This window comes from Sebastes umbrosus, chromosome 15, assembly GCF_015220745.1.
Source record: "Sebastes umbrosus isolate fSebUmb1 chromosome 15, fSebUmb1.pri, whole genome shotgun sequence".
In the NCBI taxonomy this organism is placed as follows: Eukaryota; Metazoa; Chordata; class Actinopteri; order Perciformes; family Sebastidae; genus Sebastes; species Sebastes umbrosus.
The window spans coordinates 16555649-16574776 of record NC_051283.1 but is presented as its reverse complement, the minus strand read 5'-3'; the positions used below and the strand labels follow the sequence as shown (position 1 = coordinate 16574776).

Sequence of the window (19128 nt, the reverse complement as noted above, 5' to 3'; positions counted from 1 at the left end):
TGTAATCTCCTCTCTTTTACCTCTCTGTCAGACCCCTAAGGAGTACGAGAGGGACTACAGCCGAGAGCTTCAGCAGAAAGGTGTGGAGGCCAGCAAGTTTCACGGCTTTGCCTACGACGGGATCTGGGTCATTGCTAAAACCTTGACTCGAGTGATGGAGCTGCTTCGGGTAAAACAACAGCAGAACACCTACCATAACTTCACTGTGGATGATCGCGAAGTGGGAAAAATGGTGCTGGACGTCATGAACGAGACCAACTTCTTCGGTGTTACAGTAAGTTATGCAGCAAAATATGAACATTATGTAAAAAATAGTCTGACAAGTTGGAAGTTAAATGGGTTTCTTTTACTTCACTCACTTTCATAATGCGCACTGAGCCATCAGAGCACGCATTGTCTACACTTAGTTCACATGTGCGAACACAAGGATACTCACATACTGTACATTTACATGTACATGCAGGAAAACTTTTTTTGTTAATATTGACAAGGCACATACAGTGAGGGAGAGGGAGAAAGTCGTACAAACATGGTTTAAAGCCACACAATCTAAACACCATAACATATGTTACTGCTGATGAAAGTTAAAATTAAAACATGTAGCTGTAAGGGTCTATGCATATAACTTATGTTCTATGTTTGTACAGTGTGGGTTGGGCAAATGTCAGAAAAACACATAGAGGCATTAATTACTGCTCTGTAATGCTGGAAGCTTGTTTGCCGAGAAGGTTACTTAGCCATCCTTGTCTCTGGATGAAGCCTAAAGTGGTGTCATTTGGTGCTGCCGACTCACTCCAATGCATTCAAGATTGATCCTGGTGGCTATGCTGTCTACAAGCTTTGTGTGTGTGTGTGTGTGCGCGCGCGTGTGTGCATTTGCTCACTCTCACTTCCTATTGAGCTGTTCGAGGATATCTCCTGTTCTCGTGTAAAGGCCACTCCATTATTTGAGGATACCGTGCTGCTCCCAGCCTAGACAGCCGGTAGGCACACAGGGCCTTACAGTAAAGCAGAGCATTACTCATATCATATTCATAACCGTGTTTACAAATAAATGGCCTGAGAAATGCAAGTGATGAGAAAAGGGAGAGAGATTGGCTCTACTGGAAATGTACAGCGGTAATAAACTAAACGTGGAAGGGTGAGAGACTAAAGTCAAGGTGGGCCACAAGAGAGAAATGGATACAGATAATAAGAAAGAAATACAGATTCCCAATATCAACAGAACAAAAGAGAAAGAAAGAGAGAGAAAATGGCTTTGGAGAAAATCAGTACAAGCTACTGATTTGTGTTACTGTGAGGTCCTTTGGGGCTGGTGTCCTCGGGGGTATATGTGTGTTGCAGCACTCACACAAATTCTCCGGGTCGTCATTCCTCTCCCCTCTGCTCTCACCTCTCTCAGCACAGACCCACTCTGAGCTGCTGATCGGGAGCGAGCTGACAGCGAGGCTTTCCTCAGAGACTCGGGGAAGCAAAGCAGCGCAGGAATATTGATGGCTCTGTAGCATTTCATTCACGTTTTACTCCAGGCACACAAACAGATGATGAAGTCCTGTTAGGTTGTTTGGATAGGCTAGAAATCGTATTCTCTCCTTTCATATTGACTCATATTGATCCTACATATATAGCCACCAGTGGTGGAAGAAGTACTCAAATCCTTTACTTGAGGAAATATACTAGTGATACCACAGTGTATAAATATTTCATTGCATCCTGCGTCCTGCGTTCAGATTTTTAATAAGAAAGTGAGAGTGTTCTCTCTGAATGTAGCAGAGTAAAAGAAAGTTTTATAAAATTGAACTACTTAAATGAAGAATTTGTACATTACTTTACATTGTACTTGTAGTACTTAAGTAACTTAGTTACTTTTGACCTTCGGGAGCCATCATTAACGTCCCACTTTATGAATGAATGGGAAGCTTGCTGTCACTAGGTAATGATGAAGTGATGACTTAAATCAGTGGTTCCCAACTTGGGGTCCGGGGCCCCCATAGAAGGCCGCCAGAGATCGCAGGGGGTGCACCAGGATTTGTCCGCTCAGAGGTTGTCAAAATAGGATTTGCTCATGTATAACTGAAATCGTAATAACACACTTACCGGATAATTTATACTAAAGTCTGGATATGAAATTATTTTAAAAGATACATATTTTTTGTTACTTAGTAGCAAAATCGAATCTAATATTCTGCTTCAGTCCATATTTGTTGGCATTTAGCCTATCAAAAATACAATTTTCACTGCGTTAAAAAAACTGTTTGCTTTCCCGCTTGACGCGCTCAAAGGGAGGCCCGCACCTGTATTAACGGGGCATTCTATTAAGTATCTGTATTGGCTTGGTGAATTCGTCAAGTTGCATCACTTTATTTATGTTGATGAAACTGACGAGTTATATTCAATAAAGAAAGTTGATTTAATAAAAAAGACTTACTCATTTAATAAACTGATTCACTTTATTCAAATTGAGGATTTTGAAAATAGGTTGGGAATTACTGACTTAAATGATGAAGAAATGAGCCACTTCATTTTGAGCATTTAGAGAGTCTACAGTTTTTACATTACAATATGATTGTTTAGCTTTACATAACAACAAAAGGTAATGGGAAACGGACATGGTAGTAAATCTGCATTGTGCATGTGGTAAACAATGATGTTGTTTAAAGACAGCGGCATTGCAAAATCACTAAATGCATCTTGTTACCAAAAGATTTGAGATCTGTTGACTATCATAGCTGTTCTTTTAAGGCATTACATGAAATGAGATCAACAGTGTTCCCTGCATGTATAGCACACACTTAGCACATAGAAAACTTCCACCCACGCACCGTGAACAAAGACATGGGAAGGCAATTTCCCTTCCACACTGCATATGTCTTTTATGCTATTTTCGTATTCATATTTCAAAAGCGGCAATTACACAACTCGCTCGATTTGCTTGCGAATTGCAATGATTTCTACTGGGTTTCCAATAAAATGAATCCACGTGGAGTGAAATGGCAGATTCTAGCTGGTTGCCCTTGGTTTGTGTGCATGATCATACGGGATCACACCCTGACTTGAGCCCCGTGTCTTTTCTGATGTCACGATTTTTAACGCCGTGTGTTTGCTGTGTAAACACACGGGCCTCATGGGACTCAAAACCGTGTCCGTTCTGCGCTGATCTCAGTCTTGCTGCTGAATCCGAGGCAGCAGCTGCAGCAGCAGGAGAGTGATCATGGAGGGCTCCACAGTATTGATCTGGCTGCTGTCAGGGCTATAGAGAAGAAGGCTGACATTAGCTGTGGGAGACTCTCAGGGCACCGAGAGTGCAGATAGCTGCTAGAACCACAGGATGATGTGCACTGGGAATCACCAGGGGGAACAGACGCAGCACGTTGTGATTGGAGATGACGTGTGTGGGTGTATTGGTTTGTTTTGCTGTTTTATTTTATCCGTGGTCAGTGGTCATCGTGTTGGTATCAGTGTCTTTCTGGGTGATGGCGAGTAGCACTACCTGAGGCTTGACAGTCGCCTCAAACGGACACACTGAGGGGAAACAGAGAGGGGGAGGGGTTATGTGTTTTTCCCTGTTAATGTGTGTATGTGTGTATGTGTGCATCACAGTTCCATTCACATCAACCGTGCTCCCACTTCAAACCCTTGAAAGCCCGCAGGACGTCACACCTGCAGCCCACAGACTGACATCTCATTTGACCCCAGCACACCTGTCACCGACAGTATTCTCACCTCCACAGACAAAGTGATACCTGGCCGCCTACGCCGTCGCACATTCACACACACACACACACACACACACACACACGCCTGCCCAGACACAGTGATTGCTGCATCAGCCAGCATTGTGACTCCGGTCTGAACATCCTTTGAATACCAGACAAGGGACACCTGTCTGGGTCAATACACTCCAGCGAGGTTGCCTAAGCTGCGGAGGAGCATAATACCTTGTGGGAAAGAGGCTTTACAGTAGCTTCTTTGAATATTGGTCAAAGGAGGTTAATTTAATCTTTGTAGCACAGACATTTATTTCCAATTAAGAATGTCAGAGTCAGTGCCTCTGCATATGTTTGATACACTTTGCATATTCTCCAAAACCGTGTATACACTTGAGAGAACAAATTGGGGGGCTGTTAAAATAACTACGCGCCATTTCAATAAAGGGTTGTGTGTTAGCTCCCACTTTTGCTGATGTGAAGGGCAATTATGGCGGCGACGCTAATGCACAGCGAGAGCATGACGGCGCAGAAAAACCTCGACACGTGCACTCACAGTCATTACGGGTTCAAGTCAAGTTCCCCTATTTTCAACCCACATTGTCTGACCCTGTTTACACACAGCAGTCATCTAAATGTAATACCTAATGAGCTGTACCGAGGTGCACTGCGCTGTCCTACTTACACTTACAGGTGTAATTGCATAGCATATTGCAGGAAAGAGCAGTGTGTGACGAAAGGAACTTATTAGCGTTGACAAGTCAGATTGACACCGCTGTGTTAAAGTGTTAGCAGAGGATCTGTCGTACATCACCAACAGTGGAGACCCTCCTGCGTCTCAGTTCTGTATCATCAGGGACACATGCATGTACATGAGCATAATGTGACAACATATTAAGTGCATACACATTGACATGCTTGCACGCGCACGCTCAGACAAACATCAAAGATGTCACACAAAGACTGGGATTCAAACAGAGGGGCGGGACACTGCTCTGCTACTTCAAAGCTTGCCATCTTTTTGAGGCAAAATTGGCTCTCCGGCTTCCTTCCCTATATTCCCCCCTCAGCTGTCTTTTAATCAGCCAATGCAAATGCTCTCTCTCTCTCTCCCCCTCTTTATCTCTCTATCTATCTCTCTATCTCACTCTCCACTCTCACCTGTTTTGTTAGCCAGCCAGTAATATGTAAACCCAGTTAAATGTGTAATTAAGGAGCTCTGTAAGCAGATGGTGGGCTGAATTAATTGAACAGTCTTCGTAGATGAAGAGGGAGAGAGAGATAAAGAGACAGGGGGAAGGAGAAAATAGAACAACAGAGAGAAAGACTGAGAATACATGGGAGAGATAAGGCGACAGAAGCCAAATTGATTTGAATATGTCTTATACGATATCGCCACAAAGTTGAATTGCCTTTTGTCTACCTTGTCTGCGTTTGCCAGACGCTGCCTGCCTTGAAATTGCTTGTCTTGTTCCTGTGGAGCTTAAATCAAAGACGTTCAATTGTTATTTTTTTTTTAGGTTGGTTGTTTGACCGATAAACACCTTTTTTGGCGAGAATTGAATATTGTGAAATAAAATGCGGAATGAAATCTTCACTGACCACTACAGAGACACACAGTCTGAGCCCAGATTTGTACCAATGCTATGTGAGCAGTTAAATCAGGCAGCCTTGCTGACCTGATGTTGTTCCAAAGATATTAGCAAATGAATTGGCCCGAAGATAATTTTGTTTACCTCCTCTAAGCAGATCAATTTTGGCCACTTCTAATCAAATGAGATGCAGTGTGTGCAGGAGCCAAGACTCTGCCCTTTGCCTGCTAAGGCTCCAGAATCAGGAAAGCGCTGTGCATAAATTTAGTTGAGCTAAGCTCCTATGTTTCTTCCTACTGCTTATGCTGCATCTTCCTCGGCAGAATAGAATGTTTTTATAACTTAAAATATGTGCACTTATATGTGTTTCCAATGTTTTATGTTATATTAAAGCAGTAGTGGATAGAAATGGAGCAAACATGATTAAAAAAAGTTATTTTTTATAAATCCTGACAGTAGTGCATGAGACAGGTAATCCAAAAAAAACAAAACCTGTGTCCTCCGGTGTCCTCCGGTGCTCCTAATGGCATCTGCAAGATTTCACAGACCGGAGGAAAACAACAAATCAGAGCCGAGCTGGAGCCTTGCCATCTCTGTGCAGCTGTCAGTCACTCGCAAACTCCGATCAAACGGTCGAACTAAGCAGCGCTGATCAAACATGAATCAATATTCTGATACTGTAATGTTTAGTTGTAAAATGAGAAAGTTTGTGACCCGGCAGCAAGAACAGTTGAGGAAATACCAAGCACCGCCCACCAGCCGGAGCAAAGCCAATAGGAACGCTCTCTCTCTCTGAAATGACCTGATTGGCCAAAGTCTCCCGTCACAGGCTAGATTTTTTAAAGCCTCTCTCAGAACACTTGAATTACAATATGCTGTAAGGTTATATATATTTTTTGCCCCAATGATGCCAAAAACCTTCTTCCTACTGAAACTTTAAATAAAATATATATCTCATATTCTTTGTTTTTCCTTCTTTTCAGGGCCAAGTCATGTTTCGGAACGGAGAGAGGATGGGCACAATCAAATTCAACCAGTTTCAAGGTATGTGTGACACTACTATTACTACTACTCTACTCCTCAGATTAACCTGTCTCGATTTTCTCTTCAGGTTGTGCATTTGTATATATTGTTTACAAACCTTTACCTTTGGAAAACATTGTTTCAAAGCATCAAGACATTTTTTCCGCCACCTCCAGCCATCCACATTTAGTCTCGAACACTGAGTCAAAATCAATGCTGCAATTTGTTTGAATTCCAACTACTGCTCGTCCGTGTTCAATAAAACCTGCAATTGTTTCAGAAATGTTGCAGGATTACCACAGTTTTTGGAAAGCCACTTACCATTTTTCTCAAGCCATGAAGGCTGCCACGGTTGATATACCCAGCGCCGATAATGGATCCTGACCAACAGGGCTTAGGAAAAGCTTGCAGCAGAGTCATACAGTATACACGGGAAAGGGAGGCTGAAGGATTTAACAGTTCTGAAGTCAGAAGCTTTGTACTCACATTTATCTCATTAGTTGTTTTTCTACAGAGGATAGTCATTATTCGCATGACTGCAAGGGTTGTTTGTCAGAAAAAAACACAACGTTTTAAGCTGTTTTTTTGTCAGGAATGTCTCCGCAAGCCTTCCTGTATGGAGCTGTATATGTTCTCTCTGTGTCTGCGTGGGTGCAGGTTAGGCGAATCTAAAAAACTTGAAAATGCAAGGGCGCTTTACTGTGCTTGATCTCGTCTGTGCTGTCAAGATGTTTGTCTAGACTGTCAAGGTTTGTACATAAAAACATACTCTCTGTCCTCATAGCATCATCCTGAGGTTGTTTTTGAGCCAGCAGGGCCTGCTGAGTGGGAGAATAACCCAGAGATTGCATCTTGATGCAGGGGATTCCCAGCTCCCAGGCTCCCCAGACTGTATGTAGCACACTGCATGGGGTTGTTCAGTCCTCTCTGCCTAACCATCTTATCTTCCCCACTGCAGAGGGGCTCGATCCCTCTGGCTGCATACATCACACTCTGTGTGAGTGTGTGTGTGAGATAGAGAGCAGTATGTGAGTGCCTCTGTTGGTGACTGACTGACTGACCGTGGATGTATGCTAATGCTGTTACAGCCCGGGCTCAGTGGGTTTGACAAAAAAAGAGAACACATATGATTTAAAGTAATTTCAATATTTTATGTTTAACTAAGGGCGGCACAGTGGTGCACTGCCGCCTCACAGCAAGAGGGTCTTCTGTGTGGAGTTTGCATGTTCTCCCCGTGTTAGCGTGGGCTTTACACAGTCAAAAGACATGCAGGTTAGGTTACTTGTTGACTCTAAATTGCCCGTAGGTGTGAATGTGAGCGTGAATGGTTGTCTGCCTCTATGTGTCAACCCTGTGATAGTCTGGTGATATGATAATGGATGGATGGATGTTTAACTAAGACAAAATGAATACAGTAAATACATCTGTAGTATGAAAGTAAGACTTGTCCGTGTATACTGAAGACAAGAATTTACAAAACCAAAAATGAACCATCAGGGTAGTGGGTGGTGAGTGAGACAGACTCTGTGTCCCACTTCCGTATTAGATAAGCAATTATACACAGTATGTACTTTATAGCATTTATCATAGTATACTTTTTTTTCCAGTTAATAGACAAGTGATCAGTGTACTACTCTCCTCCTCTCTTCACGGAGCCGACCGCCATGTTTCTACAGTAGCTCAGAATGGACACACCGCTGTGTTAACTTTTCCTGCGTGGGACGGAGTCGCTAACGTGACTTGCTCCAGAGTTAACCCCACTCACTCCACTCAGCCGCCGGGAAACAAACTAAAAACCTGTTTAGAATTATCATGTGGTATCGAACTGGGACGCAGCTACAGGCAGACGGATTGAGGTGTCATTGGGTCCAACTGACATAGTAGCATAACATTATGGGTCTGATGACCCTCCTGTGGGTCACCTGCAAGAATAAAACCAAACAGCAGGAGGAGCACTAACAGGGACAGAGTGCTGTCACAAAAAAAACTGTAAGGGGTGATCAATAAGAAGAGAGAGAGAGAGAGAGAGAGAGAGAGAGTTAACCTGTTTGACTGGGAGCTGGGTGATGTATGGAGGACGGAACCTGCCAAAAAAATATTTTAAAATAAATAAATAAATAAAAGGGAAAATTAAATAGAAGAGTAGATATATAGGGGAATTTATACAAAGGTAAATAAATGAAGGACCAAATAAAAACAGATATCAATTTATGTCACATTTGATCAATTAATGAATACCTAGATTTATTTTTAATATTATTTTTGCTACATTTAAAGGCTTATTTATTTATTTATTGTGTCATTTATTTATTTTATTTTGGCATGTTCCGTCCTCCATAGTGATGGGAGAGCCGAGTAAATTAGGGTTTTGCAGCTTTGGATAAGCAAGGAATGAGTGTTAGAGCTTGATTTTTAGATATTCTGAGAAAAGATTACACAAATGCTTTAGCCTGAATCATAGCCACAAATCGTTATTAATTTGCGACACACACTTGTGTCTTTCCCTTCTCCATGTTTCTCTGTCTCTTCTCCCTGAACTGGCTGTTCACTGTGTCTCCAACACACATTTCTCAACCAAACCCTCCCCTGTATGTTACAGCTATCTCTCACTATCATCTTCTAGCTTTATTATATCTCATCCATCCCTCCTTAACCTTCACTCCATCACTTCTTCCTCACTTGTCAGGGATCGTGAATTTGTCACCCTTTTGACACACCAAGAGCCTGAGCTGGGTGGAGAGGAGAAGAGGGACAGCCCCAGCTTGAATATTTCAAAAGGCAGTGATCCTCAACATGACCCTATCATCTGTCCTCAGCCTCTGATCCTCCATTTCACCCTGTCAGGCGTTCTAAGTCAGGGGCCTCGATGGCTCTTATTCCCACTGTCTCTCATGGGGATAAGAGATAGCTCCCTACCAAAGGTCTCGATCACAGTCCCTCTGAGTACAGATTTTAAATCAACGCGCTACCAGGCGCGGTAGATAAGGACACATGGCGTTTGTCATTCTGTCAGGAGAGGAGAGCTTCATCAGTAAGGTGAGGTTGTGATATGTGTGGGTAAAAGGTTAAGATGTTTTGGATCTTTAGAGATAAATGATAGGATTTACTATCTACAACAGCCCTAAAGTAAGAATTAATTTCCTGCTTTTCTATCATCTTCTGCATGAATTTGAACTAGAAACACTCAATTCTGTCATTTTACCTCCAGGCAATAGTCTTCTCACAGTCCTTTCAATTTAAATAGCGCACAAGAATATCATTGAACTGTACCACAAATACTTTTAAACGAAGCAGCAATTTTTTTTTCCTTGTTCGAATTTCACAGATCTGACATGAAACAAAATAAAATCATGAAATTGATCAAAGACAAACTAATGTGAGCCGCATAGAAAAGAACTCTGAATTAATTTAATCACATTTACAAACTCTTCTACAAAGACGGGTCAGACTGTGTTGATAAAAGATATCTGGTATTGAGCGTTATAAAAGAGTTATACTGCAAATGAGTTCCCGGCAATCATCACTTTGATTTTGGGGTTTTCAAACCAGCATGAGTCTCTGCTCCAAAGAGGACAAGTCATCTTTTAGTGTGTCAATAACTACTGTAGGTACATTTACTCCAGCACTGTGCTTAAAGGTACAGTGTGCAGGATTTGTACTCCTGTACGTGGCTTTCAGCCTCAAGCCCATTCGTTCTTATTGAATATGTGAATCTTTAAAAACGCTTCACGAAAATATACTTCAATTCATAAAAATACATTTTCTGAATATAGTTTGTTGTACTTTGGGCATTGTACATTTTAACAAACATTAGTCAATCAGGAATAAACAGTGTGTAAGTTGGGGAGCATTTTAAGCTGCAGATTTCGTTTACTACTACTGGAGTACTTCCAGGAGTGGATTGGTGTGTGGGCACTGTACTTCAAAATACACTATAGTGCCCATGTTAGTTGTAATGAACGAAGGAACCCAGTGCAATATTGTAGCTCATTTATGTGTTTTTACCATTTTTGAACAACAACTTAGCTTTATTGCACAGAGGAATAACAAGCGATATGAGGCTTGGATACACAGACATACTTGTTAGTGGGATAGATTCACAACTGTTTTGTTCTTTTACAATATTTGTTGACAGTAAAAGAAAAAAAGTAGAATATCACCAGCCTTATTCTTAAAGTATATCATGTTAGGAAAGTTGTCTTACACCCAGTTAACAAATTCCACTGATTTTTATAGTTTTTCAAAGTGACTAATCAAACAAAAAGGCGTGAAATGTCTTTGCACAGGCTGAGCAACAGGTTGAGTTTTACCAGCCCGCTGCAGCCATCAATATTCCCTGTGGGGATCGAGTGCTGGGATAGTATTTTAGCATCTCAAAGGAAGAGTGCTGATATACAATCCCTTCGGTTGTTTAGATCCTAACAAAGGACGCGGTCAAGGGAAACACGGTTATTGATCCTCGTTCAGCACTGAGAAGTTTGAGATATACAAATCCTGATTGTGTATGCACATGAAATTTACTGCTCTGAAATTGTCACATATGGCCCAACATTTGCTAATGCTTTGATGCCAGAATTGTGAGATCAAATGAGGTGATTCACAGAGAGGAGAGGAGAACGCGGTGCCCTGTCTGTGATGCTGCAATAGCTGATGTTATCTGTCATTTTCCTAGTCAAGGACAATGCTGCCAAGCAGTTCAATGGACCTATAACAGTGATAACAAGGAGAAGCAGAGACAGATTTGTGCGCGCACACCAGAAGAAATTGCAGGTTGTTTGTAGTGCTTCCAGAAAAAGAATCAGAATAATCTGTCCCCTCTTCCCATCCCTTTCTTCTCTCCTCCCTGGTGCACACTCCAAGTGAGTAATCTTTATGAGGGAAGGAGAGTGAAGGCCCAGGCTTGTCTGACAAGGTCATGCTTCCTCCAATATTACACCTGAGGGGCTCATCGTTGTTTCTAAAAGAGAAAACACCAAATCCTGAAATAGCTGTGTTTGAGCAGAACTCCACGGAGATAGTGGTGTTTGCAGGCGGGGGTGTACAGCAGTTTACAATCCCTTGACTGCCTCTGGGAAGTCAATGTATATTGCAATGTAAATACAGAGGAGTTGAATGTAGGGCTGGGCGATATGGAGAAAATCAAATGTCACAATATTTCTGACCTGAGTAAAAAAAAACACTTACACCATATTACGATATCCAAAATCTATATCGATATATTTAGTCTCATATCACGATATCGATATATTATCAATATATTGCCCAGCCCTAATTGAATGTTTGTAATGTTTCCTTCTACATCAGTTGGAGATTCTTCTCATAGTGTGCATTTGAAGTCAGCTCTTGCTACATTTTATTTTTTTAATGTCTTTATCTGTTAGCTTGTTTCTATGATTTCTGCTTTCCATTGCCCTTCAGGTTTCCTTGAGGTAAAATAAACTGATAATTAAGACTATAAAAAACAGGAAGACCATTTCCTGTCCATATTAAGCTTCATCTCCAAACTACAAATTGAGAATCTGAAAAGATAATCTTACTGAGTGCCTTAAGATTCTATGTTAGGGATATTTTGTGATATTACTAATGGGGTTTTGGAAGATCTCCCGGTGATCTGAAGCTCTCTATGAGGTTGTACCACTGCGCCAGATTGTACTTGCTTAAAGCTGGGCCATTCTTCACTGTGTCCAATAAGTGTTTGAATTAGATTTACTTGTTTGCTCTGTTATATTTTCTCCAATTAAAGATCACTAGTGCTACATTTTATAAACCCTTCAAGCCGCTTTGTAGCAGTGATCCATTTTTTTTTAGCACGTTATTGCATAATTACATTAGATTATATATTAGATTAGATAGATTTATTTCGAACATGTTAGAAATAATAAAAAGAAACACGAATAACCAATAAAATTTACAAATACAGCAAATTCTAAATAAGCTAAATAAATAAATACATATTACACATCCAAAAAGGAGTAGGTAAGTAAGCACTTATATGACCCTACCCATTTCATAACTTAAACAATGAACTCACATATACATATAAATAATCATCATCAACAATGTCGCCGATCCGAAATATTTCACTTCATCAGCAATAAACTTATCAAATCCTGCGAAGAAGGCAAAGAGTACTAGCCAATCAGAGGCAGAGCAGGGCGGGTCTTTGCGTAATACAGATTGGCAGAAAAAAATCAATCAAGCTACCGTACATAACAGGCTGCACAACTGCCAATGGCCTTCAAAGAAGTAATTTGGCTTGCGGATGAGAGGGCACTTCAAAAAACTCTCTTGCACACTTATTGCTAGTGTGCCATTAGTTAAGCAACCAAGTGCCAACGGTGGCATGCGTGATTAAGGGTGCCTACCCCAGCTGTAGACTTAAAGCCTTGTTTAAAAATAGTTTACACAGCAGATTGAATTGCTTTGAAAGTGTAAAACCAGTCCAGAGAGTGAAAGAAAAGGGACAGTTAAAGTACATGTATTTAATCTAATGTCTACATATGTGTGTGTTTTTCCAACAGAGGGCCAGGAGGTGAAGGTGGGAGAGTACAACGCAATTGCTGATGTGCTGGACCTCATCAACAACTCCATAAGGTTCCAAGGTAGGAAGAAGGTTACATACTGTGTGTGTGTGTACAGTATGTGCATGCATTTGTGTGCGACTGTGTGAGCACTGACTCAGTGACGTAAAACTCACTGAAGAAGAAAAAGATGTGCTGATGCATCTGATGTGTGTTTATATATATGTTAAAGGCCATCACTTACCACCTCAGCACTCTCCTCTGTCGTTCACTTGCTCACTTGAACCCAAACACTTCAACACACATACACACTCAGACAGACTACCACCACTCAGTATAGGGACTCGCCACTCTCCCTTACCACTATAAACTGTCCTCCACCAGCTAAATTATTTACCAGTCCATTTTTTTCACCCCCGCCTGTGTTGACATACTTTATAATTTGTTCGATCCCCCTGGCTATTCTACCCCTCCACCACCCCCCCACTCTTTCTCCATCTTCTCGGCCTTGCCCCACATAAAGAAACTCTATGACAGTACCATCTAAGACGCTTGTTTCCACATCTCTGACCACAGTAAGTGGAGATGTGTAAGATGATGCCAGTGTAATCGATTGGCACACTGGTGGGAGAAAAATAGAGCAAAAGATAAGAAAGTGCAGTGTCTAACCACAATAACTTGACTGTGGAGCATTGAGATACATGCACTCAACTAGAGGAAACCGAGGACCAGGAAAATTGGTCTCAAATAACTGGATGTCTGCTGCAGTGTCACTATTTTGTGGTTGAAGAGAAAAGGATTTGAAGGAGGCAGGTGTTAAATTGTCAAAGTGAAGAAAGAAACCTCACTGGAGAAACAAAATCTTGTTCCTTGTCTTCTTCTTTTTAGGCATGGAACCTCCCAAGGATCGTACGTTTGTGCGTCTGCAGCGGCGCCACATCAACGTGCCGCTCTACAGCATCCTGTCCACCATCACCATACTGGGCATAATCATGGCGGGGGTCTTCCTGTTCTTCAACATCAAGAACCGCAACCACAGGTCAGCTTTCAGCATTGGCGAAGCACAGCTTTGAGAGTAAGAAGATGGAGGGAGGGGTTAGATGAAGGCTGGCAAGTGAAGGTGAAATAGATAAACGTACGGTGCAGCGGTAAAATAAATTAGGGGTTAGTGTTAAGGGAGAAGGACGAGGGGGATGATTGAAGGACAAGAAGAATCAGGGGAGATTTAATGGTATTGAAGTGAAAGAATGATGATTAACCTTTAACTATCTGCAGGTGCATGATTATTTCACATTCTCCTCCATACCTAAATATCATACTTACGTATTTTTGATGAATAGGACCTATTTTATTTGATTCTAATTCTAATTCTTCTGTTCTCTTCCAGACTAATCAAGATGTCCAGTCCCTACATGAACAACCTGATCATCCTAGGAGGCATGCTCTCCTACGCCTCTATCTTCCTGTTTGGCCTGGATGGAGGTTTTGTCTCTGACAAAGAGTTTGAGACCCTCTGCACTGTGAGTTCCCCCCCACACTTTTCACTAATCTAACTATAAAGCGAGGAATATCTGTCTGAATGTCCTTCACATGTCTGGAGAACCATTCCTTCGATAGACTTCTAGTGCATTGCTCAAAACCCAAGGGAGTACATTGTCGAATGTGGTGCAATTTGGCCAGATGGTGGTGCTTTAACAATGAAGAACTTTTTAACCATAAGTCTCAGAAACAAAATTGTTTTTCCTGGATTTTGTGGGTCCAGATGAATCTATCCATATAAGCCACGCATGTAGAAATCTGATTTCTTTGCTACTCCTCCTTCACATTTTGAGCAATCGTCACAAAATTTTGTACAGAATTAATCACGATCATGATTTTGGCTTCCCACAGTTAAATGAAGATGATCGACTGCGATATTGACGTTTAATATGCTCCGGTCATAGAAAACTCTGCTGCATAAAGCAAGCGCTTCCTAAACTAACAGCTGGAGATGCACCGTCAATCAGCAGCCAACCGAAGCCGGCCCGGTTTTCAGCAGTCTCATATTCATATATCCAAGTTTTTTGCCGGTCAGACACACACACATGCAGCTGCCACATGATGGTTTTACATCGGCACACAGCGGCACAGTCAGTAACGTCACACACATAACGTGTCGTCGGTGTGGAAGTTCTTCAGCGTGAGTGAAGAAGATATAAAGCTGCAATTTGTCACAACTGCAAGTCCAAAATCAGCCGTGGAGGAACAACCTTAAAAACCTTTGGAACAACTAACTTAATCAGACACTTATTGTACAGTAATTCATTCCCATGATGCTGTTCAGTAATCGCAGTGACTGACTTGTCTGCCGACAGCACGGACCACGTTATGGTGCGTTCAAGTTCTACTCAGTAAAAATAAGTATTGAGAGATGTTAAATTATAACCCTATCATGATGTGTTCACGTGTAATCTTGTAAAATGTAGGCGAGAAACTTGAATAAATCCAGTTGTTTGAAGGAGATGTTTTCACAGCAATATAGAATAGATAGAGAGAGAAATATGACCTGAACACTAGCTCTAAGCAGCTTAATAACATATAATTGGAATTACAAATGCAAATTTGTTAAATTTAAAAAAATATATTTTTAATCAAAGCAAATTGGAATGCAGCACAACATGTGAAAGCAGCGCTCTGTTTATTTAAATGTGAAACTGCAATAAAAATATTTTGTCCTAAAAATCAATGAATAATCGTGATAATAATCGTGATTTCAATATTGATCAAAATAATCGTGATTTTCGTTTTGGCCATAATCGTACAGCCCCAACGCTTTGTGCTATTGTAACCACATTTGGTGGACGTGAAGATATGATGTTTGAGTGACCTTGACATATTTGGTGCCATTTGGCCAATAGGTGGCGCTGTAGCGGCATCATCTAACTACAAAGAAAGTATTCTCTGTCTGTCTGTCTTTGTATGTATGACTGACTACCCTTTGCATATCTCGAGAACCATTAATCCAATCAACTTCACACTTGGCAGGCACAAGCAGCCATATTGCAGTTCTAGACAAAGCTGCAAGCAGCACTTCTGGGGGCCAAGCAATCGGCCTGTTCCAGACGGGTATGCGATCTGAATGGGCCCTGCATTAATACTTAAAATAATGAATAGCAATAGCGCAAACGAACGTCACTCATTGGCTAACAAAGTAGTTGTGGACATGAGCTAAAATATGGAGAATACTGCTGAAATACTAATCACATGCGCTATGTGACCAACTCTAAGTGAAAACTGATTGAATCTCTCTCTCTCTCCGGCTCTCTAGCTAGCATGGAGCACATTAAGTGTCTCCCCCCAGGTAGCATTACTGTGTGACTATGTAGATGCTGGATTAATTAAAGAGTTTTGATTACAGTGATAACCGGTTTCCACTGAGATCCCACCCTCCTCCCGGAGACACACACACACATGCACAGCAGCGTAATGTTAGGCAGGGCACGTCTCGAGCTGCCACCACCTGGCTGAAGCTTTGCTGCAGAGCCAAAACAGAGCGTGTCACTCCAGACGAGCTTTCTACAGCAGAGGACCACAGAGGTTGATCCATTCACCACCAATCAATACGTGCTGGTCTCCTTGAGAATAGATGGTGTAATTGTTTTTTTGCTGTCTTCTTTACCCAGCGCACTCTGTCCCTGCCTGGCTTTATTGCTCTCTAGATACGGTAGAAAAGGGCAGGTGAAGAGAGCCAGGTGCAAATGTGTGAAGGGTTTACAGCATGTGTGGTGCAGAGGGGGCGATATACACATAAAGACAAACGTGTATCACGCGCAGCAGTCAAACACATACAGTATACAGAAGCACTCTGTAGCTATTTTAGGAGATCATAGTCTTTATTCAAATTCTCAGCTTTTAAATCACGTCAACAGTGTCCTTTGTGCCGAAGCCGTAAGAGGTCTACATTTAGTTTCTCATTAAGATGAAACGCTCTCAGGAGTGTGACAGCTTCCATGGTCCAGGACGTTCTCCCAGAGCTCCACGCTTCCAGAGGAGAAATAAATCTGACAGCTTCTTATTTTTAGAACGCGTCACGATCCTATTTTGAATGAACTTCTTGAGGAAAAATGAAAATACCTGTCAGATCAGATGTTGTTTTAAGCCTTGATCACCAGTTTAAGACGTGACACAATTATGTTTGTTCCTGTTGTTCTGATAGGTTCGGACATGGATTCTCATTGTTGGATACACGACGGCTTTCGGCGCCATGTTTGCCAAGACCTGGAGGGTGCACGCCATCTTCAAAAATGTGAAGATGAAGAAGAAGGTATTGAAAAATATGATATATTTTATGATATATACATGAGAGGAACTCGGGAGTGATTAAAAGTTTATTTATAGTAGTATTTATAGTAGGAAAAAAAATGTGCGTGGGTGCTTACTATGCTATTCAACAAACACTCTGAAAGACTGGCAGCTCCTGGCACCTGCTTTTAGAGTCTTATATGGAAAAAAAAAAAAAGATTCAGAAATACAAATGGCTTTTTAAACATCTGACACAATCTGTTTCACTGGCCTAGTTATATAAAGTGGTGCCAAGCTCACTGAGTGTTGTAACTGTGCTTGGCCTTTTTGTATTTATAGATCTTGCTCTCCCTCCTCTCTTTGTCTCTCTCCCACCCTCTCTCTCTCTCTCTCTCTCTCTCTCTCTCACCCTCTTGCATATTGGAGGAAGTGTGGGTGGCCTGCCAGAGAGAAAGAGAGGGCAGGAAGAGAGGGAGGAAAGAGGGTTGGATCAAAGATTCGGAGAGGTTGTATGAATGTAGTGGCAGAAGGGAGGGTGGAGAGACAGACGGAGGAAGGCAAAGCAGGGCAGAACAAGGGACAAGATAAACAACGTGGCACAAATGGCAAAGAAAGTAGGTTGGACACTGTGAAAAGAAAAGAGGGAAAGCTGGAAAAAGAGGGCAAAGGATGTGCGAAGATAATCCAGAATACAGGTTAGAAGACAAGGAGCCATGACTGAGCTTTACTTTACCTGTTTCCACTGCAATTCTGCAGTCGGGTCAACACAAAATCGCCACGCGTTTTTAGCAGTTTCCAAATGAATGACACCCTGGCCTTGAATTATTTTTTTTTTATTTAAATTGTCTTATAGAAAGTTGAGAAAAACAAAACACTTTTGCTTCTCTGTGCTCAGTAGCTTTCCCCTAACCCTACATACCCAGTTATCTCTGCTCACGTCCTCCTCTCCCACCCTTTTCACCTTGCGAACAGAGACAAAACCAATGTTTCTCCAGAAGCGGTATTTACCTCTACTGCATATTTCAGCCCTTAAACCTCAAGATGTATTCTCTGTTGGTTCACGGCCCAGGTCTGTTTGCAGGACACACACACGCAGCACACTTCCTCCACACTGATTGAGTGCAGGTGCTTTGGCTTCAGTAGAGTGATAGTTGCTGTTGGTGCCCTGAAATCTCTGTCAGCCGCTGTCAGGGGAGGGACGGGCACAAGTGTTGGCCATCTTTTCTTCAAACAGTGGGGCTGCAACTGCCTCCCTCACTCATTCCCGCAGCCTTCTCTCCACCTTTTTCCCCCCGTACACTGGGAGAGCAAAGCTTGTAAATCAGAGGTGTGTTCGATAAGGGTTCCACTCGGCGGGCTACGGCCAGCACTCCTTCACTTCTTAAAGAGCTCAGTGCCAGATACAGTGCAGTGTGTGTGTGTGTGTGTGTGTGTGTGTGAGGGGTGGGGGGTGGGCGGGTGGGGGGGGGGGGGGGCTGTCAATCAATGTCCTCCTTCTCCAAATACACACAAACACACACCACAGACACAGATAAGCATACACACTTTCAAAACACAACCCTTTACCCCAAGGCCCCTGTAGCAGCTATTTGTCAGTCTGCCTATCTTGGTGTACTCCTCAGTGACATATCGCTGGGCGTGCATGTGTACACACACACACACACACACAGGGCAAAGCTAAACAAACTCACAGTACTCATTAGCTCATTACACGTACCTGCATGCATACATATAGACACACGTAATGATTGTGTACACATGTTCACATTAGTTGAGGTCATCAGAAAACAACATCACAAGCAACTTAGAAAGAGTAACACTACTCCCCGGATCTCAATAGATGAGTATACTGTTGTTACAGCGCCCTACGGTTTGGCTACAGCATTTAACTGTATGTAAAGAAGGACAATATGACAGCTCCACAAAAGTGAAGCCAAAATATCTCCATCGCCCCCTGGTGGCCGGCTGCAGTATAGGTCATAAATCCCGCCCCCTCCATGTTAG

The 19128-nt window shown here is 42.1% G+C and overlaps 1 protein-coding gene across 1 annotated transcript in view; it reads left to right on the top strand.

The window, feature by feature from the left end:
- The window catches only part of gabbr2 (gamma-aminobutyric acid (GABA) B receptor, 2), a 210646-nt gene that overhangs the window by 127875 nt on the left and 63643 nt on the right, over positions 1 to 19128 (top strand). The window contains exons 7-12 of the mRNA XM_037794380.1: positions 32 to 274; positions 6283 to 6343; positions 12844 to 12924; positions 13732 to 13882; positions 14231 to 14363; positions 17039 to 17146. Coding sequence (XP_037650308.1) covers positions 32 to 274; positions 6283 to 6343; positions 12844 to 12924; positions 13732 to 13882; positions 14231 to 14363; positions 17039 to 17146 — 777 coding nt within the window. The remainder of the gene's footprint in view (positions 1 to 31; positions 275 to 6282; positions 6344 to 12843; positions 12925 to 13731; positions 13883 to 14230; positions 14364 to 17038; positions 17147 to 19128) is intronic.